Source organism: Falco punctatus (genome assembly GCF_963210335.1).
Source record: "Falco punctatus genome assembly, chromosome: 1".
NCBI lineage: Eukaryota > Metazoa > Chordata > Aves > Falconiformes > Falconidae > Falco > Falco punctatus.
The window spans coordinates 119,431,217-119,458,847 of NC_137580.1; the positions used below are offsets into that span (position 1 = coordinate 119,431,217).

Sequence of the window (27,631 nt, forward strand, 5' to 3'; positions counted from 1 at the left end):
TGTGTTCTCTACAGGGTGTAGACTGAAGCATTGGTTGTACTTAAATACCTCTGAGTGTCGTGTTGTGTGCATTAGGTGTACCTGTAAGTGTGCATGTGGCTTAGAAAGTCCTGTGCAGGTGACACAGTTTTGCTGTGTAAGGGTGAATTTCTGTTCTGGGTATATTGTGGGTAGCTGGTGGCATGAAACCATAAGTACGGTAACAAATTCTTTTGTGCTGTTTGATGTTTTTAATTCTTTTTTATGTTAAATTCATCTACAGTAACCAGTTTCTCCATGTTTGACAAAGTGTTGAACAATGCCTGCGCGTTCCCCTGGGAGCCCTGCACAGGCTATCAGTATAATCCCCTGCGTTTAGCTGATCTGTGCTGTCTTTTCTCTAGTCTTTGTAATGAGCAAAGTTATTCCCTAGCCTCTGACTGTTAAAGCTGCATATACAAAACACAGACATTTAATTTTCCCTCTTTTAACTTTGAAAACATTTGTTATTTTGAGGGAGCTGCATGAGCAACTCTGCTTCCTCTGAGCTGCCTTTTCACAGCTGCTCACTCCACAGACCTCTGCACATTGTGGTTTTTAGTCATGTTTTAAACCCTCCACCTGGGATTCCCCAATAGCCGTGCAGACTGTGAGGCACAAGAACAGCGTGAGGAACCAGCAGCATGAAAATCTGCTCATTGGCATGAAAAGCCACAAACCTGGTGTTAGCACTGGCAGTTCTGAGAATTGTTTGCAGTCCCTTAAAGCAGTGCAATTGTTATCTGCCTGCTTTTGCTTGAAATATTTAGGATTAGCATCAAAATTAGCCAGTTCTTGAAAACTTCTTGGTTGCCAAACAATACAGCCCACTGAAGGAAGATGGGTCTGCACCAAAAGACCAAGCAACAGACCTAGGTGAGAATTCTGGCCCCAGGATCTCTGCTGTTTGCTTCTAGGATATGAGCCCAGCCATCAAAGTTTGCAGGTCAGTTTTTTAATCAAAACTAAATATATGACATCGTGTTTCAAAAGTTCGAGTTTTGAATGAAGAAGGTCAATATTGATATGCTGCTTAAGAGCCTTGGTCAGACCAAGATGCCAGAAATCATTGGGCAGCGTTGCTGATAAAGGTTTTACTCTTTCAGGGTGAACATTCCCCCATGAAATCCTCTTTCTGTCCTTTCTCTCTTTTTCATTCATCTTCTTTGGGGGCCCAGTGTCTTATATGATAGAGTCCTCCCATGCAGGAGTGGAAAGAAGCAGCAGCACGCAGCATGTCACAGGCCAAGGGTGGTGCAGGAGCAGAGCCCTACAATGAAAAAGGGAGGCACCTGGACTCTTGGAGGTGGAAACTTGTCGTTCATATGCTTCACCAAGAATTGCCTGAAGCTGCTGCTTTTCCATTGACTTACAGATCTGAAGGCTTTCTGCTATGGTCACTTCAGAGTGCCCTAGTGAACAGCCACAGTTATGGGCAGTGAACGTGGGGAGAAGTCCTCCAGAAACTGAGTCTGGTGGGTGGATTCTGGTGCCAGTTTCAGACACACGCTGGCTTCTGTCATGCTGTTGTTGTTGATGGAGCTGCTGTTGTGACATGGCTCTCTTGCAGGGCGGATGGCCACTAAGAACTGGCGCTTGAAGGTCTCGCTGAGGGCAATGTAGAGGAAGGGATTGAGGCAACTGTTGGCATAGCCCAAGCTAATGGCAAAATTGTAGGCATAAAAGAAGGCCATGGATGGTGTGTCGATGCCAAGGTGAACCAGCTGGAGGATGTAGAAGGGAGCCCAGCAAATAAAAAAGGCGGAGCAGATAGCAACGGCCATGCGGGTGACTTTCTTCGTACGTACCCGGAGGCTCCTTTGGGGCAACGGGACCACAGTGGTGGCCATGTGCTGGAGGATCTTAAAATAGACCACACAGATCACAATCAATGGCACAGCAAATGCCAGCATGAACTGATAGAGGGTGAACCAGTAGATATCAGTCTCTGGGTTGGGAAGCAAGAGAGCACAGCGGACAGTCCCATCCTCCAGAGGCATAAGACCTGCATACATCCACACAGGAATGATGGTCAGGAAGGAGAGGAGCCACACCAAGCAGATAACTAGAGCTGCAACACATGGGGTCCGGACATAGGTAGATTTTAGAGGGTAGACAGTCGCCAGGTAACGATCCAGTGTCATCACTGTAAGGATGTTGGTGCTGGTGATCTGGCTGTTTGTGTCCAGGGCGGTGATGATGGTGCATAGGGGAGCTCCAAAATACCACGAGCCATTTCCTAGGAGCTGGTGGATAAGGAAGGGCATGCCCAAGAGGAAAAGGAGGTCCACAATGGAGAGGTTGAAGATGAAAATGTCAGGCACAGTCTGTTTGCATCTCAGCTTCTTCTTCTTGATGATAGTGTAGATGACAATGAGGTTCCCGACAATGCCCAGGAAACAGATGATGCTGAAGAGACTTGGCATGATCACGTTGGTGTATGGTGCTGGCTTCTCTGCTACTGCCAAAACAAACCAAAACAGTGAGCGCAACCTGGAGGCAACCTCTTTACACCTCTGTGTGTTTGTCCTGCCATGCAGCTGGATCCCCCTCAAAGATGTAGCTTGGAAGGATGTTTAAGATCCTCTGCAATACTTGCAGAAGCTTAGCTGGGGATTGACACTTCCTTCTCTGCCACTCAGTACCTGCAGCACACCACCCAAATCTGGCTGTGTTTAGGCATCTTTCCTCAGCTCTCCTGGTATACTTCTGTCCTGCTTTTAAACTCCCCAGCTCTTTTTTGGGGGACTAAAATCAGGCTGGTGTGCCTCTGCACTCACCAGTGCCTGGCTGAGTTGATAGTAACTTTTCTTCCAGGGACTTCTGGGTGTCCAGCCATTTTTGAGGCAAGTCTGTGAGGTACCCAGTGCTTTGCACATCCGAGGTGTAAAGCCTCCACATGGGTGCCAAAATCTGGATGTAGTCAATGCCCAAGCTGTTGTCAAAAAGCTTCAGCCTGTCAGTTGGGTGGTTTATCTATTGTACCGTATGAGACATAGAGTTCATTGACCATGCAGGCAGATAACTAATGCTTATCTATATTGTGAGATCTGGGACTGTACCCTGGCTGGGCCCCAGCTCTCTTGTCAGGGTTAAGCCAGAGCACGCACTCCTTTCCATCTTCCTTCTCTGCCCCACTCCCTTTCTCTAGGGTTTTGGGGTTTTTTTTCCTAGAAAGAAATCCAGGTGTATGGCCAGACAGGGATTTGGGAGTATGTTTCAGAGTGGCCCTTCAACAAGGAATGCCGTAGTTCTACAAGGAGAAAAACATGACTTAAAGCTGCTGTGTCTGAGTTCTGGATGTAGGTGGATTTCCAAGGCAGAATTCTTGCCTGATAACGCTTAGTTTATCAGCACTGATGCTTGACTGCTGCTTTTAGGGGTGTGAGGCCCAAACATAACCAAATTTGTGTTTGCCTTGTCCCTAACATGGGTTTAAAATCACATTTTGAAGCCACAAGCCCTCAGCACCAACCAACAGGGATTTTCGCTCTTGAACACAGAAGGTGGTGTCTAAGGCACTGATCGCAGTGCTCTCTGTTCTGCAAGACTGACACGTGCAGTGTGTGATGGAGTTTGAAATAGCCCTTCTCAGCTGAGGCAAATCTCATTTCATCTCATTACTTCTCTCCTATGGGACCTGGTGGTTTTGTTGGTTTTTGTTGTTTTTTTTTTTTTCTAGGGGAAGGTTTTGTGCGAGTTATTTGTGTGGCTGTTACACATGAGCCAAGACTGCATGTGTCTTTCATTGAATTGCAGATGATTCAATGTGCTGTTAATTGGAAATGCTTTCAGTCACTGTACTGTTCTTTCTCCTTAGAAGCCTATACCTGTAGGAGAAGCCTCCTCCAACAGAACCTAGGGAAATCTTGAAAATGAAATTAAGTGAAATGACAGATACTTAAAGGTGTTGTTTCTGCCAAAGTGGTGCCTATATGCTGAGGTGGTATTTGCTGACTTTGACCCCTAAAATTCTTGAGTACAAACTTCTCCAGATTTACTCTGGTGTGAGAGAGAAGCTTGACTGAATTGGCAAGATAGCTGGGGCTACATTGCTGGCCTGGTCTGTGACTAGAAAAATGTGTGCCATATCAACTGTATGTAATATTTCAGTGCTCTTAGAAGTGGGACATGGTGAGCTGCCACTGCCTCAGTCCTTCTGGCACTAGGAAGCAGTCAGCTAGGGCATAAGCAAGGCCAAGGTCAGAATCTATGAAGTGGTTGCTGCGCCATTTTATTGGAAAGCCTCTGTGCAGATGACAGAAAGCAGCCCATGAGGCACAGGAGAACTGGCAGGAGCCTGAAGGCAAAAGCCAGGCTTGGCTGATAAGAAAAAAAAGCCTGATCCAGGCCACTCATGGGGGCTTAAATGGTCCCTATTCCTCCTGGCTGCTCATTAATCCAAGGAAATGCCCCATGTTACATAGCTTTGGTAAGATATTGTCATCAGCACCCTATTCTTCAGCATCCAACCTGTGCATCCTCTGAACATTGAAACAGATCTCACACCTCCTTAATGCTTGGAGATGGCAGACTTGAAATTGGAAGGGAATGACTGTGGTTCTGCTGTTCTGCATGTAGCTGTTATGAGTTCTGCTCTCCTCTCTTTTAGCCCCAAATTTTGTTACGAATGTAGCAGGAATTGATTGTACAAGTGAAATGTAAATGCCACTTGGTTAGCTGGAAATTGGGACAAAATGTCCTTTTCCTGTACTATAATCAATGCAGTGTTCATGGTGATCCTGTAACATTTGGAATGAGCTGAGCTGGCCTTAAAGCAGAATGTGTGCAAGCCCAAAGGCTTTGTGTGAAATGTAATCTGTGTAGTGTTGTAGCATCTTTCCTGCTGTTGGTATTTGTACAAGTGGGACTTTCAAGTGTTATTAGCTGGAAGCTAGTGTGATGCTATAGTTTTTGTGTGTATTATAGGCTGGAGTCAGAAGTGCATGAGTGTCAAAGTTATCCAAAGTTCTCTTATCTCAAGCTGAAAGAGGCTTTAGAAATCATTGAATCTGAATTTTCAGTGCTGATTCTGTGCACTTTCAAGTGGCTGTATTTTGTTTACTGAAACAGGTACTTCAGGCATTGATTTGTTCTTGCTTGTAGATCTGTGGCTGCCCTCTAACTCCTTTTGAAAGTCCCAAAGGGGACTGCACTATGTGAACTGAATGAGGTCTGGCCTAATTTATTCTTTTTTTTCCCCTCTAAGGTGAATGCTGTCCTCAGCCATGCCCAGATACAAAAGAAACTACGTCTTTACTGCATTTCAGGAGGAAGCAGAATTATAAAGGACATACTGGTGCAGAGGGGGACAAAGACCACATATAAAACACCTTCTGTTGAAGAGTTTCACCCACTTGTACCATGGAGAGTTAGCCTGCCTGACCCCAAACTATTGCTTTGGGAACAGCGGCAGCATGGAGAAAACAGGAGGGTGATGAGGGTCACCACTTCCCTCCCCAGCGATGCCTCCTGTTCTCTGCGCCTTGCTCCCCTCCCTGTCTAGCTGGGCTGGGTCATCTCTGCAGCTAAGACCAGCGGGCTGCTGGAGTTAGCGCTGTCTCACAGCCAGACGGCAGCGGGTCGCTCCGAGCTGCTGGTGGCGGCGGTGGCGGGCGGGGCGCGGGGCCCGTCCCGCCGCCCGGGGCGCGGAGCTGTCCGCCCTCGGGTGCTGAATGCGGCCCGGTGCGGGAGGGGGTGCCGGGGGGGCGGTGTCCCTGCGCTCAGCCTCCACGGGGTACTCGCAACCCTGCTGTCAGCAGGAGGGCACAAGGGGCTTGTGCCGTCGGATCCCCCCCCGCAAAGCTCTCCGCGCCCCCCGCCCAGCCCCGCGGCCCCGCCGGGGAGGTGCGCCCCCGCAGGCCCCCTCACCTGAGCCGTTCCGAGCCTCCGGCGCGGAGAAGTTGCGGGAGGAGTTGGCGACGGCCATGGCAGCGAGTCCCGGTGGCAGGGACGGAGAAAGTTGGGCAAGTTCCCTCGGTGGATCAGCGGCGGCGATCAAGCGGCCCCCCCTCTCCGCCTTTCCCCGGCGGGGCGGCCGGGCAGAGCGTGCGGGAGGCAGGAGCCCCTTTGCAGCGGCGAGCAGAGGCTGCGGCTAGGCTATGCTCCGCTCGCCCACCCCCGCCCCGCCGAGCCCCGAGCACCTGCTGACATCAAAGAGCAGCTGACTCCGCCAGCCTCGTCGGCTGAGAGCATCCCCCCACCGCCGTCGGGTGGGAGGGAATGCCGGTGCTGAGTGGGACCGGGGCGGCTGCCCTCCCTTAGCCGGGCAGGGAGGAGGGTGGGAGGGGGCCGGGGGGCTGGGTAGGGCTGCGGCGAGCGCCCCTTCACATCACTTCCCCGTGCCGCCCCCGAAGGGATGGCTAGGATCTGCGCCCTCCTAATCACAGCTAGCCTGCTCTCGCTATCGTCACTAGGAGAGGAGTATCAGTAGCTCTGATTTGCCTTCAGTTTGCCTTTCAAGTAGCTCTGCTCTCCTGCCTTTAGTGTGTGGTCTCCTCCCTTGCAGAGTCACATGCACTTTTCATCTCCAGTCCCCCACTAGTAAGGCTGGGGAATGTCAAGGCACCAAATTACTCACTGAAAACTGTTGCTTTGACTCTCTGATCCCTCTAATTCCAACCTGAGACAGTTAACTTGTAATTAATTCTCTGCTGTTTTCTGCTGCTTCACATCTTGCCACAGTTCATTTGCTTCCTAGCTCCAGAAATTAACTCTATTGCTAACTCGAATTTATTTGTGTTTTTCCCCCCCCGCCCTTAAAATACTAGGCAAGAACGAACCCACCTAGGTTTTGAGAAGCTGCTTTGCTTTTTGTCTTGCCAAAGCAGTAGCCTGTTCTTTTCTGTGGCTTTGAGCTGCTGATGTTGTTCTTCCTGCTTATTGTTTACATGAGTTGGGTCCCTCCATTATGATTTAATAAATCACATGTTACCAGGGCAAAAGGATCATTCTGTACCTCTGAGCATTTCCTGGGCTGAAAAAGCATGATATCATGTCAGAAGTCTGTAAGAAAACCAGCAGCAACAGGCATCTTTTTCTCTGTGGTACGGTGCAGCGTAGAGGATTGGGTTTGCTTTATAAAAATTACGTCTGGCTGTCTGCAAATCTCCCTTGCTTCTGTCTCTTTCTCTGTAGTAACAAAGGCTGGCATCAACTGTAGGTGCCATTTTTTGGAGCTTTATAGGTCTGTATCAATCAGGACTAGAAGTAATCTGTACCGTTAAAAATGAGGCTTAGCACATGTACCAGCAACAGTCCCAGCATGAGCTGTAAACCAGATTTGGCAGCGGCATTTTGGGTATGGGCCTTCTACTGTGTAAGCCAAAAGAGTTCATCATCATTAGGTTGTCCTCTAGTGGACCAGCAGCAGACAGAAATCTGGAGCGTGCTTTGCCCAGGTGTTGTAGCTCTTAGGAACAGGAGACAGGCTGGGACCAATTTGCCTGCTATACTATGAACTTTCCACTGAGTCTCTGGAGTTGCCTCAGTCAGTGATTTGCCCAAGAGGCTTTTCCCTGGCAGATACCCATGGTGTAAAGACAGTTTTGAACCTGAGCTGCTTGTGAAAAAGTGGTGTTTCTCAGCCACTTAATATTTTCTTAAAAGACCCTTTCCCCACCCACCCCCCTCACATCTTGGGCAAATACTAGTGTTCTTCTCAAGGGTTACTACTGCAAAGCAAGTGTGCTGTTTGGGCAGGGATAGAGTTAGTTTTCTTCAGGATAGCTGGTATGGGGCTATGTTTTGGATTTCTGCTGAAAAGTGTTGGTAATACAGGGATGGTTTTGTTATTGTTAAGCAGCACTTACACAGTCAAGGCCCTTTCTGCTTCTCACACCACCCTGCTAATGCATAGGCTGGAGGTGCACAAGAAGCTGGGAGGGGACACAGCCAGGACAGCTGACCCCCAACGGACCAAAGGGATACCCCATACCATATGATGTCATGCTCAGCATGTAAAGCTGGGGGAAGAAGGTGGTGGTGAAGTAGCTTTCAGACTGACGGCATTTGTCTTCCCAAGTAACTGCTACACATGAGGGAGCCCTGCTTTCCTGGAGATGGCTGAGCCCCTGCCTACCGATGGGAAGTGGTGAATGAATTCCTTGCTTTGCTTTGCTTGCCTGCACAGCTTTTGCTTTACCTATTAAACTGTCTTTACCTCAACCCACGAATTTTCCCACTTTTACTTTTCTGATTCTCTCCCCCATCCCACTGAGGGGAGAGTGAGTGACTGCGTGGGGCTGAGTTGCTGGCTGGGGTGAAACCATGACAACAACCTATGGTTTGTGTACTGGGATGGTGGAGCTAAGGCAGGAGAGCTATTGTGAACAGGGTGCTGTCCTCTGCAAAGAGTACCTTCAGGTAATTTTTTTTTTAATGCAGCCTTAAGTACAGAGTATGAGTGATTGCATGGGAAACTGGCGGGCAGTTGGTATTCCAAACATTTTCCCTGCATAGACAAGCTCCTAATCTCTTTCCCTGCAGAGGAACAAGCTATCTTACAGCTTTCAAAGAAAGAAACTGACATTTCAATTTAGCAGTTTCCAAAGCACAACATTATTTTTTTCATTTGCAATCTCAAATATTGCTCTTCACTGAAAAAAAGACCTAGTATTTGAGGAAGCCGTAATTCCTTCTTCTCAGCTGCAGGGGCATAATAAACCGCAGCCACTCTCTCGCTGCTGCACATGTGTCACAGCTGCGATACCAAAGCCGTGCTCAGTACTTGAGACTCTCTTCACCAGCATGGCTATGTGGCTGTTTTATTTTTGAACTTTTATATTCAGACTTTGACAAGGTCTGCTTCTCTCTTTATGCTACGTCAATAATCTGTGGAAGTTCTTGCCCCAAAGAGGGGCTGGTCTCTGCAAAACCAGCCCCGCCAGGCTGAAAGGATGGAGAAGAGGAGAGGAATATTAACTGCAGCAACTGGCGATGCACAGCCTGTCTGTGCATAGACCTTGCCATCGCCGGGAGGAGCAGGCACAGTACTCGGCTCATTATCTGGCTGAACACTTGAAGGCAGCAGCTCTCTGAAGGACTAGTTCTGTGAGTGCTCATCTACTGGAAGCTGCAGCAGGGATGAGCTCTCAACGAACCTTGGGATATAGCCAAGGAGTTGTACTAACCACTCCATTTAATTACAAGGAAGACTGAGGCACTAACCCCTTGAAAACACACCTTAAAAGAGATATATAGTAATTAACATTTAAGCAGGGAACTGCCATCTCAACAGCCTAATGATGTAGATAAAGGTGTGGAAATGGAATTCAGCCCTTGAACATAAAAGAAAAAAAATTACTTTTTCCTACAAACTTGGCATAGCTGCTACACTTAGACCATCCTGTCTGCAACACCACCATTGTGAAGAAAGATAGTAATCTTCTAAAGCTGCTGCTAGGCAAATTCTGTGACTAGGGAATGAATCTGGCTGGTCTAACAGTGGCTTAACCCTGAAAGTTCTTGCATTTCAGTAATTAGTTATATTCCCTGCATCTGTCCCAGCTGGAGATCCCGTCTTATACAACGCAAGTAGAACCACAGCATCCCATGAGGCAAAATGCAGCACTGGCTTCTGTTACCACACTACTGAAACCATTTCCCCAGCTCATTTCACCAAATATTTCCTCATTAAATGGGGACTTTCTCATTTGCTAATTAGCACCTAGCTACTACTCTGATTGGCACTCTGGAGAGAGGAACCTTCACTAAGAACCAAGCTGCAAATCCTCCCTTCTAACTCACTGGTCTCCTTATTTACAACTCCAGACTTAACAGAATGGGCTTCTGGATTTTTATTGTTTAGCTCTTTGTTCATCTTGATCAAATAGCCTAATGGGTGAAGTTTTGCCCTTGCAGTATCCTTCGTGGTAGGGATGATTTCATTCAGGATGTGTTAGACATGGTACAGCAACCCTTCATACTGTCTGAGTACTTGAATGTTGTTGCCTCTGTCTGATAGCTGCACATCAGTCTCACCCATTTTCAGACAAGATTGGTGAGGTAGTTTCCAACTACTGATATATTTTGCCTCCCTAGATTCTAGAAAGTGAGTCTTTGCTATCACTTCTCATCTACAGGGAAGGAAAATGTCATGTGGCAAAATGAAATAATTTTCCTAAAGCCACATACTGAGCTTGAGGTCAAAAACTGACAGTAATTCCCTTTACAACAGTGCTGGCTTAGGCAGCATCTTATCCGCCCTCCTGCAATGATTATCCCAGCACAACTGTCTGTATCCCCACAGAGGGATGCGTGCTGAATGTAATATTTTGTTTTAAAAAAACAGTAACCAAAAAACCACCACAGAGAACCCAAAGATTTGAAGGAGTAACTTCATCAAGGCAACTTGATGGTGACTCAGGCATTGCTGTCATCGATCCAGAGGTGCACTGCATATATGGTCTGGCTGATTGGAAAGTTGCTGTCACGTCTTGATGCCTGACTCAATTCAGATCAGTGCTACCGCGTGACCTGGGACTGCTCTGAGCTGGTGTTATCGAATATGGAGCTGTAGCCTGAGACTGAGCCATGAGCAAACCCCTGATCTCCCACTCCCAGACTCTGCTTTCTCTTATATGTGTGTGTCTAATGAATGCAGCAGGGTGAATTCCCTTTCTCAGCCACTTGATAGTTACACAGGGCTTTACAGGAATACTTAGCTAAACAATCATCTAAACCTTCCTGTTATCCACGCTGGATTTCTAATTCATTAGCACAAAGCAGGCACCTATCTGAAAGCAGATGACCACCTCTTCTCTCCCTGCAGGCTTCCTGCCCTTGAAATGATGGGTCTGAGCTGCCTGGTCAGCGCTGGCTCACTCCAGTCCCACGCTGCTAATTTGAGGTTTTAGCCTTCAGCCTCTGTCGGTCCCGGTTACTTGCTGCGAGCCAAAGGCCAGGGCAGCAGCCTTCTGTGGTTTTGTTTTCATTGCTAAATGTTAGAGGATCCCAGAGACAAAAGCACGGCCAAAAATAACAAGAAGGGGCCAAGCAGGGCTTGCCCTGTGACGGGAAAGCCGGGAGGCTGGCGGGCTCTGCGGCTGTCTGCAGCCGATGCGCTGAGGTCAGGGATGCGGATGCGTGCTTGGTGAAACGGGCAGATCCCGCAGTCAGAGATAAGAAGCTGCCGGCAGCTCTTGGTGTTGGCCAGAAACAGCCAGGAGCCCCCAGGGAGCAGATCCTGCTGCATGGTATACGTGTTAGTCACTGTGCTTCCCTTCCACAAGAACAAGCGTCAGCACAAGGAGGAGGCAGCTGCAACCTGAAGTCTGAACGGGGAAAAACTTTTGGCTTAGATCTGTAGCTTGCAGGTAACTGCGCACGGGGGGTCAAGAGGAGGCAGGGCAGGAGGATTGATACAGCAGGGGTTGATGACCAAGAACAGATATCTGCCCAACCCAAGCTGAGTGCTGTGCCACCCTTTTCAATAAGAGTGATGATTTTGAACCCAAATGGAAATTGCAGATCTGAGATGAAGCAAAACTAAAAAATCCGGAGAGGTTCAAGTCAGGGAGACAAGATAAACTCTAGTCGGTGCCTGGAAAGAGCTGTCACATGAAATTGCAAATCCAAGTGTGAGGATTTATGACAGAGCTAATAAAAAAAAAAAAAAAATAAAAATTGTGTTTTATAACCAGAGACTGCAATCCTGCTGTGCCTGATTTTGAGCAGGGGCAGGAGGGAGGAAAGCAGTAACAGCTAATTTTTGAGCTGCAGTGCACGGAGTCTACCTCAAGTCCAGTAAAGTATTTGACACAGTATTTCTCAGGAAATTCTTAGGTTGCAGAAGATGTGGAGAAGAACAAAAGCTGTAAAATGAATAAGGACTTAAATCACAAGGGAGACCAAAGTCTTGTATAGAGAAGGGGGGCTGTTAACAGTGGTAACATGGGATGGGGAACCCTCCTGACATGGACCTGCAGGCCCTAGGAAAAGCTCTGCTCACTTTGGCAGTCGGGTTGCTGGAGCAGCCAGATGTTTCTTTCCTTTCTGCTCCCCCCCTGGCAAATCAGCCATATGTGCCCTGTGCTGCCGCTGGGCACGGAGACATCTGCTGGGGTTGGAGGCAGTCACTGAGTGCACTGGAAGAGGTGGGAACCTGTTAAAATGGTAATGAAAAAGTAAAACGATGCTCACTTATGAAAACAATAATTGGTAAACGCTTAGCCCCTTGGGCTGTTAAATGCTAAGAGCAGGCACAGACGTTTCAGCAACAGCAATCAGCATTCGTTATCGGCTGGGTGTTCATTAGTTGGAAAGATGGGAAAACAGCAAGACGTGGGTTTGGTATGAGTTCCCTGTTTACCATGGCTCAAAAAAAGGCAAATGTGATTCTTGGAGGGACCAGGTGAGATTTTCCCTGGCAGGAGTTACTGTTGTTGTGTGAGGTGGGGGTGAGGCTTCCCCTGGAAATCTGCATGGATTTTTGGCCTTTCGTGTCCAGGTCTACATAGAAAGTTGAGCTGCAGAAAGATTAAGTGGGTCAGGGCAGAGTCGGGGTGCAGGGAGGTGACTGGGGTGGTGCTGCGGGCAGGCAGACCCAGTACCATGTCCAGTTTTGCAGGTCAGGCTCACAGAACAAGGTGTTTTCTGAGATGGTGCTTTCTTTCAGGCTTGATGCAGGTTTCAGGAGAAGGATTAAACAAACTAGAAGTTGGCCATTTTGCTTGTTGCCTTAAAATATTTGGAGAGAGTTCATCTGGGTGAAAATCGGCCCCAAATGTTATTTTTGATTGACTCAGTTCCTGAAGGGTTTTGTGGCAGTAGAGGATGCTGATACATTAGTGCGATGCTTTCTAAATTTTTGCCCAGTTTGCCACCAGGCCTTTTTCTTTCCTATCCCTCTGATTTTTTCCTGCTGTGTGAGAAGGGCTGTTGGTTTAGAAGACAATGGAGATATTTCTACTGCCTCCTGCCCTGGGTTATTCCTCTATGCAAAAGCTCCTTCCCACATCTTGAGCTACCGTAGCCCTGTGGTTCAGTGTGCTCAGATCCTCTTCCTGCTGGTGCCATCCACAGTAGCCTTGCTCGTGCCTGTTTTTTTAACTCTATGACTTATTTTCCAGGCTGGGGTCAGTCAGTGCCTTTGTAAAGCAAACTGAAATGTATTGTGGTAAGTTTTGTATAAAAGCATGTGCGTGTGTATGAATCTGAGTTGCTGAGGTTGCAGCCAGGGTTGTCAGTGGACCCAAGAAACCAGTCCTATCTCTAGGTCCAGGTTTCTTTCCTGTCAGAAAAACATAGTTAATTAAAGCCTTCTCCTGAAAGGCATTTCTTAGCCACACCAGAGGGATAACAAAGCAAAAGCCATGTCCTTAATCCTGCCCTTTCATCTCCTGGAAATTCCGTCTTCTCCTGTCTCTTTCTCTGTGTCCTGATTGTTAAAAGAAATGAGAAATAATTTCCACTTGGAAAAAACCCAAGACAACAAAACTCCAGCCCAGCTGATCGCAGCAGAAGCCAAGGCGATGGGAGCTGAAAGGAGGGAGCTGTTAATGAAGCATCAGCAGCAAGCCAGGGGCAGGAGCTGGAGCCCGTCCAGATGGCACCACTAATTCCCTGCATCCACTTTACACGCATGTCCTCTCGGGGAAGAGCCGAGCCGAGCAGCTGCCCTTTACAGTGTTGGTCAGCTGCAGCCACACTGGCAGCCCCGTGAGGGGATTTTCCCAGGTTACTCTAAATTGGCTCATCCAAATCCCCTCTGTGAATGGGGAGTGACATCTTCCCCACTGACCACTGAGGGGAAACGGAGCCCAGACTTTGGTTTCTGGCATTGCATTCCTGCAGGGATGTATTGCTGCTCTCCCCCTGGCGATCTCCGCAAGTTTGGCAGGGAATGGCTGGGAGGAAGGAGCGGAGGGTGCAGAGAGGCAGGGAGCAAGGGGAATGGAGGGAGCAATGGGAAGGGGGAGCAGAGCTGGCAGTGTGGCGAGCAGGGCTGTGTCGGCATGCCCCGATGGCAGCACATGCCCCGATGGCAGCACATGCCATGGCCAGCAAGCGCCCGCCTGCAGCCCAAGAACCCACAGGTCCCCTTCATCCCCAGTCAACCCGGATATTCGTGTTTCCTGGCCTGACAGATAAGGCGGCCTCACCATTAATCAGGAGGCCTGGAGAATGGGATCAACACAAGGCAGGCGTGCTGCGGAGTTAATCTCTTTTACTCCCTGATGATGGATGGAGCTCATGGCAGACATTAATCAAGTCTGTGTGCGTGTACCAGGCAAAATGGATTAGACACTGTGCTGTTGGCAGAGGCGCGTCCCGAGTCCCTGGGCAATCCTGGAGGATGCCTGACATGGTGGTGGTGCCTGTCGGGGCTGCGACACAGCGGTGTGCTGTGAGTGACAGAAGTATTATGGCTGCCAGATCCCAGGGAGAGCTTAGGTGTGTCCCCTCTTCTGCTCTGCAGGCACTGGCTGTGCCTTTCCCTAGGGACAGGTCCGGGAGGTGGGTCCTGGCCGTGGCTGGACTATTCTCATCCATGGAGCTGCTCTTCCAAATAACCCGCAGAATGTCCTGGGATGGCTCCAAGTGTATCTGAACTTCTCCAGTTCTGCAGCCCCCAGATCTGCCCGTTACCCAGAGTCTCAACTGCCTGTGCAGTGAAGCTCAGGTGGTAACAGAGCTGGAACAACAGACAGCAGAAAACACCAGGAACCACTCCAGGAAAGGGCTGTCCTGCATGAGCAGGAATAGGACCCACTGTCAGATCCCAGCCCTGGTCGTGGCTCTGAAGAACCCCTTAAAAGGCTCTTTTCTGGTGTGAGATCATGTCCCAGTTCCAAACCATGCTGCAGGCTGTTTTGGACATTGTCGACTCAAGGAGCAGTGTCTCTGAGGCAAAGCAAGACTTTTGCAGACAACATGAGAAAAATGCTTTTCGTCTGCTTTGGTCTGGGGTTGGAGGTACCAACCAGTGAAAACAACCCTGAGCCCTTGTTCTCCAAAGGGAGAAGCTGCGGCACAAGGAAGCAGAGGGAAATACCCGATTCATGGCCTGTGCTGTAGGACAAGCACCACACCGCAGAGGACAGGGTATGGATTTCCATTTTAGCCATCCTGCAGCACCTGCTTCTCCCTTAGAAATGAGCAGCTTGGGGTATTCCCGGGGGGGAGCCCTGAGCCCCAGTCTCTATTGAAGCGATGCTGGTGGCCTGCACGCTCCCTGCTGTGCAGCAGCTGGAGGTTGCAATATTCACTGACAGCCAACGAGTTGTGGTTTTCTGATGATTAATGATACCTTCCTCCTCATGGGAGCCATTCAGCCTCCACACTGCTGGACGATAATGGAGTCAGGGTTGAAAACTGGGCATTTCCAGAGAATAATGTCCAGCACAGGGACTGCAGTGCTGGGGTTGTGGGTCGGTCTATTCCCCCCAGGTTCATCCTGGAAAAGGACCCAGTTTCTGCCAGTAAATTGCCTGACCTTCATTTCCAGAATGGGTGCAAGTGGATGGGGCAGAACCCAGGAGGTTTGTTAACAGACATTTTCTTCCCCCTCCCCGCCTTAAGTGCAAAGCCCAACTGACATCAAAGCAACAGAAAGTCTAATCCCGTTTCGAATCAGTGCAAGCACACGCAGCGAATGTTAAACAGGGAATCCGGCAGCAAAAAAAGGGAGGATTATCTTTAATTTCCTGAGTGAGGAACTAAGCAAGGGAGACCGAGAGAAAAGAAAGGCACAGGACCAGAAAGAAGTGACTGTCAGCATGGGGAGGCTTGTGGAAGAGGAGGAAAGCGGGCGGACGGGAGGATAGCGTGAGCAGCGGCACACGAGTGCCTGGAGAGGTGAGTCCGGTGGGAGCTGAGTGCTGGCACGTGGGAAGGCTGCTCCTGCCGGGAGCCCCGTGCCAGCGGCTGCCCAAGTTCCCACATGGATGCAGGGGAAGGGATTGTGTGTAGGGTTTGCTGTGCCAGAGCAGAGGCTGGTGCAGGCTTTAATTCCCAGTTCGTACGTGTTTGACCTGAGGCTTTGGCATTGCTTTTCGAGGGAGCTTGAAGCTGGACTACAGTGGAATGATGGAACTGAAGGCTGGTTGCTTGAGGTCGCATGGGTGCAGGGGATTTATTTTTTGCTGTAAAAGGCTGTAGCTGAGAAGAGCTTCCTAAATCACCTCCAAAGACCTGTTACCTGCTGTGAAGTGCTGACTCTGGGTGCAGTTTACGTTGCTGTCTGCCACCAGCAGGTACCACCAGCTCTGCTAAGGGCAGTCACTGCTGCTTTTCATCCTACAGCTGATGTCCAGCTTTGCAGGCCACACGTGCACGGAGCTGTGTACAGGTTCTGGCCTGGGGCTGGGATGTGTCTTGGCACTGAAGCCCTCCTGGCAGCGATGGCCAGCCAGAGGCTGCAGTGGCTCTGCTGTATGTGGTGTGGGAGCAGGAGGTTTCTGAGGCCAAAGTGGCCCAAACCCTTCCCTGCCAGAGCCTGGTCCCAGGGAATACAACAGCATCCTCTTCCTTGTGGGCAGTGCATCTCCCTCTTGATCAAACCTGCCAGTTTTTCTCCTTGGACTTCTCCCAGTAGCAGTTATTACCAGGAGGATTTATAAAAGGTGATGGAGTAGAATACATACATAAGCACTTTGTGTGTCCAGATCTCCTGTCCATCCCTAGCTTTGCCCTTGACACTGTGGCCAGCAAGGTGGAGTGCTGAGCCAGGTGGGAAATGCCTGTCGGATGTAACATGGGAGAGAGCAGATGCCTGCACAGGAAAGGCTCCCTGGGGATGGGATGTGACTGCTGAGCACTGGGAATGACCGAGACTTGCCAGGCTGCTAACAGGCAGGACGGAAGCCCAGCAGTAGGACACCCATTGCAAGCCAGGTGCTGTGGGAATGAATGTCAGGAGCTGCAGGAAGGGTTCCTGGGGGTGGCTTTCAATCTGAGCAATAACCTGCTTTCTGCTGTGGCCTGATTCCGTGCAGGAGAGTCTCTTTCTTACCCTGCTTTGTCTTCACCCTGCACCTTCCTTCCTGCAGGACAGATAGCATGGTACCAATGTTGGGGACCACAGCCTCTGCTGTGGTGTTGCCCTTTGGGGGTGTGCAGGTACCAGTTCCAGCCCCGCTCTGGGCAGCAGTCCAGGGAAAGCAACGTTGTCTGCTATGGGGATCCCTCTCTGCCGGCATGGGTGCCTTCACTCCTATTTTAGTCTGAGCCTCCCCCCGCCTGGGTGCGAGAGGTGGCCCTGGGGTTGCAGCAGCAAGTCTTTGCATTGAGCTGGGCATGTTCCCTGTGGTTTTAAACAGCAGCAAAAGGAGGAGCCTGAGCCATAGCTAAGAGAGGAGACATATATCTCCACCCAGCTGATTCATAACATACTTAAAACGTTCTGGATGTCTGGTATGGGTCTTTGCAGAACTCCCACCCACTCGGTGGGGGTGAGATGGCCGTGACTTTCCAAGTTCAGCTTTCATGGGTGAGACCTGGGAGTGGGAGTCTTGCACGCTCAGCTGTGTCTGTTGGCCTCACCTGGAAGCGAGCTCTGGCAGCAGAGCTGCTGTGGATGCTGCTGTGTGCATTGCTCCTGCAGTGGGGCTGCTTCCCTCCCTGGCAGAAAATGCATCACTTTGCGTTTTTTACCCCACCCTCAGAATAATCTCAGAGTTTGCACAGCTGGGGCCGTGAGATGAGCCAGGGTGAGCTGGAGCTATCAATCAGCCATCCAAGACATGGGCTGGGGAGAGCTGGCAAAGCATTGCATAGTGACATTTTGTGTCAAAACCACATCACCTGCAGGAGCAACTACTCTTCTCCTCCCCCTCAGCCCCTAACCCAAACCAGCTGCTTTGAAATATTGCACTGAATTAAAAAACAAAACAAAACAAAACTCCTTCCCAACACTTTGCAAGGAGACGATCGTTGTAGCCGGGGCCTCTAGATGGCAACATCGACCTGAAGAGCTGGAAGCGGGAGCGAGGTGGGGGGCCGGACACGAGCAGACCGGCCGGGTGGGAGCCCCCAGGCACCCAAGGAGGGGAACAGGAATGGGTGCTGCCTCAGGCACCTTTCTGCAGGGGCTGAGGACAGGGCCGGCCACCCAAGGGTGCCTGTACCCTGAACCCCCCCTAGTCTGCAAACATCTCACCGCGGTGCAGAAAGGCAGCAAAATGTGGAAGGGTTTTCTCTACAGTGGAAACGCAATCGATGCTCTCGGCACCTGCTCTGCGGACACAGGGGAATAATTGTCACAGTGGATCTGTTTGCTCTGCGAGGTGGCCACGGCTGGCAGGTCTTTGTGCTGGGATCACCCAGCAGCCGTTCAACCCCTGAGAGCTGATGGAAAGCGGTGAGATAGGTGCTAGGAAATGGGGGCCGCTGCCTGCAAAGGCATCAGGCTTCAGTGTGGAGTCAGGGGCACCAATACATGGTTTAATGGTCAAAGGCTGTGCTAGAAATTGTGGATTTCTAGTAAATCAAGGTAAACTCCCCTTGGAGTCTGTGGCACCCTCTGTTCCGAAGGCTTGTAGGACACCAGCGATTAAAGCTTCAATTACTCAGCTTTAACCACACGAGTGTAACTGAAGCGGCGTCACCTTTGAGTGGGAATATTGGTGTGGCATGCCCTCTCTGTGGGGTACAGTGTGCTGCCAGAGGTCACTGGGGTGGAAAAGTCCTACCCCTGCCTGAAATAGGACGCATATTTTGTACAAAGCAGGGCCTGGACTCCTCTTTTGCAAAGGAGGTTTGGTCTGTGCTCAGGGAGCTGCAAAGCTTAATTAAGATCCTTAAAAGGACAAAAGGTGCTACATAAATTCAGGGGATTATTATAAATGTCACTGCGATTTACAGGCTCTGGCAAAACTCACAGGAGGAATAACAAGACCTTTCACTTCACAGTGCTTCCTAGCAGGGCTACTTACAGCTTCATGCTTCAACGTAGCAGCCACAAAATGTTGACATTTCTAATTAGATGTGCATAATAATCTCTTTATTCCAGAACTGAAAAGGCAGGGTGTGTCTTGAAACGTCAGTTCCTCCTCCCTGATGAGGATCCTTCTTATTGGGATTGCTCATGAAACCATCATTTGGCGAAATGTCTCGGGACCTGGTTCGAAGAGGTACCAGATCTTTGCAACTCCCCCAGGCAGCTGTGGGCCGGGCACTTAGTGAATAAAATCAAAGCCTCCGTGTGTTTTTAATCTGATTAGTTGATGATAATCCAGTGGTATCATGCAGCAAAAGCTGTCCAGCTTTATTAGGCAGTCTCTTGTTTTAAGGGAACTGTGCTTGGGGGAGGGCTCAGCTCCTGCGTTTCTGTTGAGGACTGGCAGAAATAGGTGATTTTTGGTGGTTTTAGTGCTTTGTGAGAGTAGGATTAATCGGGGGCTTGGCAGCTGGGGATCGGTGGGTTTTTGTCCTGTGGGTGCTATTAGCAACTCTGTGCAGCCCCTCTGCCAGGGGGGGTTGGTGGTGGCAAAGGGCTGACTGGGTCACCCAGGGCTTAGAGGTGGCAGATCGCTGCACGGGGCTGGTCCCAGAGCACCGGGTCGATCCCGGGCCAAGGCTGGGGGATCGCCCACCGGGGCCGGTCCTGAAGCACCGGGTTGGTCCCGGGCCGAGGCTCGGGGATCGCCCACCGGGGCTGGTCCTGAAGCGCTGGGTCGGTCCCAGGCCAAGGCTTCGGGGATCGTTCACCGGCTCGGTCCCGGGGAGAGGCTGGAGGACCTCCCACCAGGACCGGTCCTGGAGCGCTGGATCGGTTCCTGGGCCGAGGCCTGGGGGATCGCTCACCGGGTCGGTCCCGGAGCACCGGGGCCAGTGCCGGGCCGAGGCTTGGGGGACCTCCCACCGGTGCCGGTCCCGGGCCGAGGCTAGGGGGTCGCCCGTCGGGGCCGGTCCCGGAGCCCGTCGGTCCCGCCCCCTGGAGCCGGTACCGGACCGCGTTCCGAGCGAGCCGCTGGCCCGGGAGCCGCGGGGCACCCCCGGGGCGGGGCGGAGCGGTGCCGGTACGGCGGGCTGCCGCGGCCCTGCCCCTGCCCAAATCTGCCGGCGCATCACGGTGAGTGACAGCAGCCCCGGCCCTGCCCAGCCCGCACAACCCGCCGGGCTTTTCCAATCAGGCCGGGCCGGGGAGGGATTTCCTGCCGGGACGGGGCCAGCCCGAGCGGGACTTTGCCGAGCGCCGCGCCGCCCTGCGAGCCGGGCAGCCGGGACCGCGCCGCTCGCTCGGGCCGGCACCGGGACCGGCACCGGGACCGCTCCGCACGGCTCGGCGGGTTGCGGCTTGGCTCGGCGCGGTACTTCGCGGCGCGGCTGGGTCCGGCGCGGTGCGGCTGGGCTCGCCCCGGTGCGGTGCGGCTGGGAGCGCCGCCAGGTGAGTGGGGCCGCCGGCTGCGGAGCCCGCCTGCCCCGGCTGGAGCAGCCGAGCGAATCGTCTCGGTTGGGCTTCGCCCCCCTCCCGCGAACCCTCCCCGAAGGAGGGAACGGCCCAGCCCGGTGCCGGGGGTCGCAGGGCAGGGGGGGGATGGAGGTGCGACCGGTGCCCCCACCGCTGGCTGCCCGGGGGCTCCCGGGGGGGGCGAGCGTCCCCCACCCGCCCCTCAGGACCCAGCCGGGTGCCTGCTGCTCCCTCACATCTTTCCTTCTCAACTTACGTAATTGGTTTGTTTTTGTTTTTGTTTTGGTTTGGTTTGTTTTTTCCCTCCTCTCCCTCCTTCTTCCCGGCGCCGCTGTTGGCTGCGGGAATGTTTGGGATACTTTGGTTCTCCAGGTGGATTCCTGGGCTGGAGGCTCAGCTCTGCTCGGGTGGGAGGGATGTTTGCTGTTGCTTTTCCAGCTTTGTGCGTTTCTTGAATTTTACCTTCGCTGCTGCTCCTCTCTCGAGGGGTAGAAGAGGTGGAGATCGGTATTTGGAGCTCTCCCTACTCCTGAGTTACTCGCTGAGCCTGGCGTGCTCCGGGAGAGGCAGCAGCACGGGGCTGAGTGCTGAGCGAGGCCGCGCAGATTTTTTTTACTACACGAGTAAATAGGCTCCGTGCCCACGCACCCGCTTTTTGCCAGCGCTTTTGAAGAGCAGCGCAAAGTTGGATGCAGTGCGCAGGGTTGAACGAAATAGGTTGGAAGACGGTGCAACAGGAGGTTTCTGGAGGGGTTTTGTTTGTGGTGAGAGCTTAGGCTGAGTCAAGTGGCTGAAACTTGTTTGTAACGTAGATAAAGCTGGTGCAGGTGCCCCAGGAGCAGGGAGGTGACAGCTGAGTTCGGTGGGTGCTGGTCTCAGTGCCTGGTACTGAGCCCCCCCCCCCCCCCCCCCGCCCCATCCCCAGTGGTGAGGGGCTCGTCTGCTGCAGGAATTGTGGGCTCCGGAGCAGTGATGGGGGGAGGACTCCCCCGTCTGGGGTGGGAATCTCAGCATCCCCTTGTCCCAGAATCTGAGCCAGCGCTGCACCATTGCCTCTCCGGCTGCCCCGAATCCTGCAGTGCCCTGGCGAGGGCTGGAGCACAGGGAGCCCATGGGGGGTCCGTGCTGGTGGACAGCTGCAGTTTCCAGCTTTACTGTGGGTGGGCTGAGCGCTGCTGTGCCGTGGGATGCCCCTTCTGGGTTTGTGTGTGTGTTCCCCCCCCCGCCCCCAGCCGACAGGACCTCTTACTGCTGCTGCCTTCTCTCCCCTGTGGTTTTCATCCTCGAAACAGTGACCTCGATCACTCGGAGGAAGCGACACCCGCTATTATATAAACGGCTGAGGGAGAGCGCTCTGGCAAGGGAGACAGCGTGCGTGGCTGGGGGAGATTCTGGTCTGGCCTGGATTGGCACAGGGGGAGAATTGTGGGGTGATGTGGTGACGGCCTTGCAGCTGGTATGGCGCGTGCTCCCTACCCTCCTGCACACGCTCCTCCCCAGGCACTGGAGCAGCCTGCCAGATGCGTGGCCCTGAACCAGGAGGGATTTTCTCACCACCCAGTTTGGGCCGCCCGGGTGCAGCAGGAGACCACAGGCTGGGAGGTGTGAGCTGCTTGCCATGGGACCCTGTGCCCTCTCTGGGGTACCCTAGCTGGTCAGGTCATGGGCTTGATCCCGTTCTCCTGAGCATGGTTGTGCTGCTCAATTACACCCAGCTCCTCACTTAGGGCAGACAGAGCTCATGTACTGGTTAAGGAGTGTCTTGGGCCCCACGGCACTGAGTTTCAACGGGTAATTCAGAGGGCGAGGGTTTATCTCTGTGTGGGAGGGTGCTGGGCAGGCTGACCCACTCCCACCGGCTGCAGAGGACTTTGGCTAAACCTCCCCAGCTCCATCCCTTCGGTTCCACTGGGAAAGGAGAGGGGGAGATGCCCTGGTGCCCCAAGCCCCGTGTGCTGCCTATGCAAGGGGGTGGTGTGTGTATTAGCCCCAGGGGGATGGGAAAGGAGCTGTGCCCTCATTCCCCTCCTCGTCCCCCCCCTCCCCGACAGCACCCTCAGGAGGTCTCCTCAACAGGTTCTTCCCTCTCAGTTTAACACAAGGATGAGCCAAGTCCCACCAGGACTAAATATAGGCAAAGTATTCGTTCTTCGGCACAGATACAAAAGCTGTCACGATGGAGCTGGGAGGTAAATGGCCTTTGAGGGCTGACTCTGCTCTTCTCCTCTGCAGGTCCTGGGCTGCCGTGCTGGGGCTTGGCCGTGCGGAGGGCTCCCCAGCGTGGCTGCTGCGCTGTCGCCAAGAGGACTGCTGAAACGAAGGGGCTAATGAGCACCAGAGAGGGAGGATCTATAACTTCCAGATGGCAATGAGCCTGTAATCCCTTTGGGAAGAATTAGGGACTCATCGGCGCAGCAGAGCCTGGCGAGGGGAGCGAAGCATAACACCTCCAGCTCCAGGAGAGCTGCAAGAGGCTGAGGGCATCCTCATGTTGACTGCAAATGGCCACCCTGGCCTGAGCTGCCTGGATGTGTCTTGCGAAGCCCTGGGGCTACTGGGAGCCTGTCCCTGAGCACTGAACTATTTCTCATTTTAACTGATCGCATGTTCTCCAACCAAACCCCATCCGGGTCCTGCTTCTTCCAACACAGAAAAAGACTTTTGCCCTTAACAGAAAGGCTTCTTCCTTCTGGTTTTTATGTCCCTGGGATTCTAAAGCATCGTTCTTGCTGGATTTCATCTCCCATCAAAGTGTGTTTTGAGGAATTACAGGCTTATTCCCATGGCTTTATAAACCGCTGGGATCTGAGGGTCTCTGCCTTCCACACCACTGCTGCTCCTACCTGTCTACGATGGGGCGAGAGCAGGAGCTGATCCAGGCCGTGAAGAACGGGGACGTACCTGGTGTGCAGAAACTGGTGGCCAAGATCAAGGCATCCAAGAGCAGTGAGTACCCAGGTGCAGAGCTGTGGGCTCCCCCTCCCCAGCAGGGCACTACTGCTTGTCCCAGGGGGTGAGTCCTGGCAGCAGGCTCAGTGCTGTCCAAGCCGGGGTGCAAGTGCTGACTCTGAACCCTGGCGCGTGAGTTACACCAGGGCTGGAGGTGGGAGCACAAGCACAGCCCGTGCAGATGAATGACCGGGCTGTAAGTGATCCTCCTGGCAGGGCTGGGGTTCCCCTTGGGCTCTGGGCCAGAGGCCCTGAAGTGTGGGCTACTGAGCGGGGATCGGCAGAGGGAAGCAAAGCCACTTAGTGGGGGATGCTGCTACAAAAGGTCTTTAGCAATTGCCGCTTACTCCTGGCCGTATTTATCTTGTGAAAAATTATCATCCCAGCCAGTCGACTGGAACCAATCGTCAGACCCTGAATTTCAGTCTGGTAATGTTTAACCCTTCAGCAGGGCTGTTTTCTTGCGTGTGCTCTTGGAAGGGTCAGCAGCAAGCACAGCTTAGAGCGAATATCAGGCTTGTGGCAGTCCCCAAGGGCACCGGGGTCCCGCAGGTACTGCATGGCGTCTGGAGGAGACGGGGAGGGCATAAAGGTGGAGGAGAAGATCGTGACCAGTGCCACGTGCCCTTTTAGAGAGCTGAGCTCCTGGGTGCTTCTTGAGACCTGCGGAGGGAAGGAAACCGTGAAAAGTAAATAAAAGGGCTTTCAGTATGGTGCGTGACCAGGGGAAGGTGCACAGCACCTGCCCAGGCTACAGGAGCTGCTCTGGGCTGGGGGTGTGGGACCCCCTGCCAGGGTGGCTCATCATGGGGGGTCTCGTGGGTGTGTGCAGGAAAGCTGGAAGGGCAAAAAACTGTCCTGGAGAGAGAGAGAGGGGAAACTCGGGGAGGAGAAGAAGCTTTAAGGCTTCTTAGGAGTGGCTCAGGACAGAGGCTGGTGCTGAGAAACGTGAGTTAGGCTGAGGATTGCAAACGTGAGAAGGGGATCAGCTCCCCTGGGTCAGCTACTGGATGGCTTTGATTGGGACCAAGACTTCACAAATCCCAACTGCTGGGCCTGTAGGAGTGCTGCCTCCTCCCCAGAACAGGGGGTGCCTGGTGCCCCCTCCTTGGGCGAAGGGACTGAGTGTCACTGCTTCTGGTTGCAGTTCAGGGACGGCGCCTGTATGGGGTCCCTGAGCTGGAGCGAGGGAGGTTTGCCTGCGCAGGTGGGTTGAAGGACACCTCCAAGGCAATAAGTAATGTCAGGATGTGAGCATCCTGCATCTCGCTGGTGACGCAGCCCTGTTCCCCCAAGCTGGTGCCCCATGGCTGTGCGGTGTGGGCAGGCTGGGGTGCCTGTGGCTCTATTCCTCCTGTGTACCCGGAGGGGGGGAAGTTACACTTGTTTCCTCCAGTAACTCTCTCCCAGTTAAACCCTGTCTGTGTTTTCTCTCTGGCGTCTTCCCCTCCCTCCAGCTGTGGGGCACCCACGTGAACGTGTGTGTTTAACTCCCCTGCTGCAGCGGAGTCAGCAGCTCCCTCTGCTTATTTTAATTTTATTTTTTCATAAAGTCAGAGGGGAAAACGCCTGGACCCCTGCAAGCCACCACTGCAAGCCCTCGGTGGAGCTCCCGTGCTGGCCATGCTGTGGGGGCTTGCTTGGTCCCAGGGGCTCATTCCTGGCACGGAGGGCATGGCCGCTCCCTGTCCCTTATGATTCCCTCTCCCTCCTTTCACTGATGCCATATGAGCTAAGTATTTGCTGCATTTGCCGCTCATTAAAGCTCCTTTTCCATATGACAGGCTGAGATGCTGAATTTTTTCTTTTTTTTTTTAAATCCCTCTAAGAGTCCTTCTGCTGTCTCAGTGGATTGGGAGCTCGGTTGTTGTGATCAGCCCTCTGGGGCTTCCTGTGCCTAAAAAAGTCACCACACGTAAGCAAAAATCAAGCGCCAGTCCCAGCAGCAGGAACTTCAGGGACATGTTGTTTAATATTCACCATGTGCAGCCCTCCTCCCCGCGCGAGCGCTGCCTTACAAGTGGGTCACAGCACCTATTATTATAAGGCGATGGGACGGGCAGAGAGAAAGTTTTGGGGCAGGAGCAGGAGGGGAAGGGCAGGTGAGGGCGGGTGTCCTGCCTGCAGGAAGGGGACGTAGGGACAATGCTGTGGTCACTTCTGCAGCCAGGGAGGGGGTCTCCTCTGGGACAACCAGGCTGCTCCTGCCGAGGCGGCTGTGCTTTGCTGAGGTTCCCCGGCGCAGCAATAGAAATGTCCTGCTTTTTTAATTTCCTTCTCCCTCTCCCCTCCCCTCTGCGTCGGAGCGCTGCAGAGTTTAATTGAAATTGTTAAACGACCCGTCACGGCTTTGGCCTTTCTCCCTGGCGATCAATCACGTCTCCGGGCTGGCCGCGCTCACCAACAATGCGCCAGTTGGCCGGGCCAGGGCGGCTGCTGCAGCACCGAGGGGCTGGGGCTCCCAGGGGAGGTGAGAGGCAGAGCCCCCTCAGGGCTCTCTTCCCTGGGAAGTGGTGATGGCTCCTGGAACTGGACAGTGCCTGGCAAGGTTTGGGTGTCCCCATCCCTGGACGTGCAGCGCTAAGGGGATGGGGGGATGCTGGGGTGTTGCTGGGGGTGTGTGGTGCCCTCGCGATAGTCAGGACTGGAGGAGCAGCGGAAGGTGATGGGAGCTGGACTTACTGTTTGCCTTCCTCAAGGGAGTGGTGGAGGTTTTTGTTTAAACGTGCATGAAGTGCAAAGAAAGGGCAGCAGCTGAGCAAACTGGTGTTAAACTCTCAAGGACAGCAAGTAAAGCCCTACCAGGGTTCAACTGCTGCCTCAGGGAGGTTCGGCCAGCTTCAGCCAGCCACTTGCCCCATTTCACCAGCGACTTACCTCATTTCACCAGCTATGCTGGGGCTTTCCAGACCTTGGATACATCAAGGACAGGAGCAGGCGCCTGAGACACGGCTGTGTCTGGGCTGTGACCTAGCAAGTTGTTAAACGCTAGTGAAGCTTGCAGGGGGTCTTGGCTTTACCCCCATGCCTGGGTTGGTGCCCTTCGTTGCTGTGTCCCAGCAGCACAAAGCACAGCAAGGTTTTCCCAAAAGTAGTGCCGGCCCTCAGATGCTGCTGTCACCCGTCCAGCTGGGCAGGAGAGGGACGATGCTGTTCCACGTGCTGCGAGACTGCAGCAGGCAGATGTGGGATAATTCGCTCCCTCCCTCTTGCTTAAATTTCCGCCTAATCCCTAGTAGCTATATCAGCTTAAGCCCCGAAGCGTGAGGTTTAATATCTCTCCTGTGATTTGATAGCCTTTGCCACCAGTGCTCTGTGTTGCTGTCCTCTGCAGAAACATTTGCCCTCCCTTCATGTCCTGCCATGCTTTTTCTTTCTCTCAGCAGCAGTGGGTCTGTAGTCGTTTGAGGAAGAAGTTGCTCCTTTCTGCAGTTTGGTGGTTGTTTTGCAATGACGTTGGATGTGCCTTTGTGCCAGCTGGCAAGCTCAGAGTGCCGTCCCCTGTCACCGAGGAGGACCATCCTTCTCTTCACTGCTGCTCCTGAGGGAGATTTGTCCCAAGCCTTGTGTGCTCTGGCTGCTCTGTGTGGTCTGGCTGCAGGGAAAAGCAAGGACTACCCTCGAGCAGGTTCCTTATCATTTCAGGCTCTGTTACACCTGATGGCTTTCCCTGCTGGCAGTGGTGCAGAGATGTCTGGGCACCCTGCCCACTCCGGTCCTGCCCTGGGTGGTGCAGGCAGCTGGACCCGGCTCTGCCACCAAGCTCAAGTGTGGCCATGTCCCTTGAAGCCCAAGTTTCGAGGACAAGTTCCCAAGCATCCTCGGCCGTGTCCTTCCCTCCTCTCCCCGCATGCTGTAGGTCTGACGGGCTGGACCGGCTCCGCAGGCGCATGCTGGCTTGGAAATGCTGTGGGCACGCCTGCGGAGAGACGCTGAGAAACTCTGCCGAAACGGGCAAAACTCCCTCTTCCGCCGAGGCTGAGCCAGGAGCAGGGTGAGGCGCTGTGCCCAGGGGAGCCCGGCTGGCGGTGGCTCTGTGCCGGGGACCCCACCACCCTGCAGCCTGCCAAAACCTGCTTTTGAACCAGCCCACGGTGGGTGGGTGGGAGGGGGAGAAAAGAGGCTTCAAAGGCTCCAGCAAGTGTGGCGGCTGTGGGGATGGATGGTGGTGGGGCTGCAGCTGCACAGCATGAGTAGGGGGGTCTGTCCTTCCTTGCTTCCTTCCTTCTCCCGAGCCTCCCTAGGATGGGGGTCTCCTCCATTAGCCTTGTGTTTGCTTGGTGGGTTTTCCCAGCCGCTTCCTGATTGTCC

General features: G+C 52.9%; 2 protein-coding genes across 5 annotated transcripts in view; one reads left to right on the forward strand and one right to left on the reverse strand.

The window, feature by feature from the left end:
* Window positions 1-961: 961 nt before the first annotated feature.
* Window positions 962-13,990, reverse strand: LOC308059557 (melanin-concentrating hormone receptor 1-like). The gene is made up of 2 exons (XM_080377086.1): window positions 5,890-13,990; window positions 962-2,479 (listed from the first exon to the last, which is right to left on the reverse strand). The coding sequence occupies exons 1-2, from the start codon at window positions 5,945-5,947 to the stop codon at window positions 1,431-1,433; spliced, it is 1,107 nt and encodes a 368-aa protein (XP_080233212.1). The 5' UTR covers window positions 5,948-13,990; the 3' UTR covers window positions 962-1,430.
* Window positions 13,991-14,008: 18 nt separating this feature from the next.
* Window positions 14,009-27,631, forward strand: part of CASKIN2 (CASK interacting protein 2) — a 41,349-nt gene continuing 27,726 nt past the window's right edge. For 2 of the 4 annotated variants that reach the window (XM_080376389.1, XM_080376391.1), the window contains exons 1-2: window positions 14,009-20,347; window positions 22,604-23,329. In XM_080376389.1, the coding sequence (XP_080232515.1) occupies window positions 23,224-23,329 (106 nt within the window). In that variant the 5' untranslated portion in view covers window positions 14,009-20,347; window positions 22,604-23,223. The remainder of the gene's footprint in view (window positions 20,348-22,603; window positions 23,330-27,631) is intronic. The other 2 variants (XM_080376390.1, XM_080376392.1) reach the window with 1 other exon arrangement.

What these genes read in the sequence shown, in the direction of transcription:
- LOC308059557 (XM_080377086.1), bottom strand. Translation starts at nt 5,947, where the DNA reads ATGGCCGTCGCCAACTCCTCCCGCAACTTCTCCGCGCCGGAGGCTCGG. An exon ending in GGAGGCTCGGAACGGCTCAG is followed by an intron (nt 2,480 to 5,889) that starts GTGAGGGGGCCT and finishes TTGTTTTGGCAG; the next exon opens with TAGCAGAGAAGCCAGCACCA.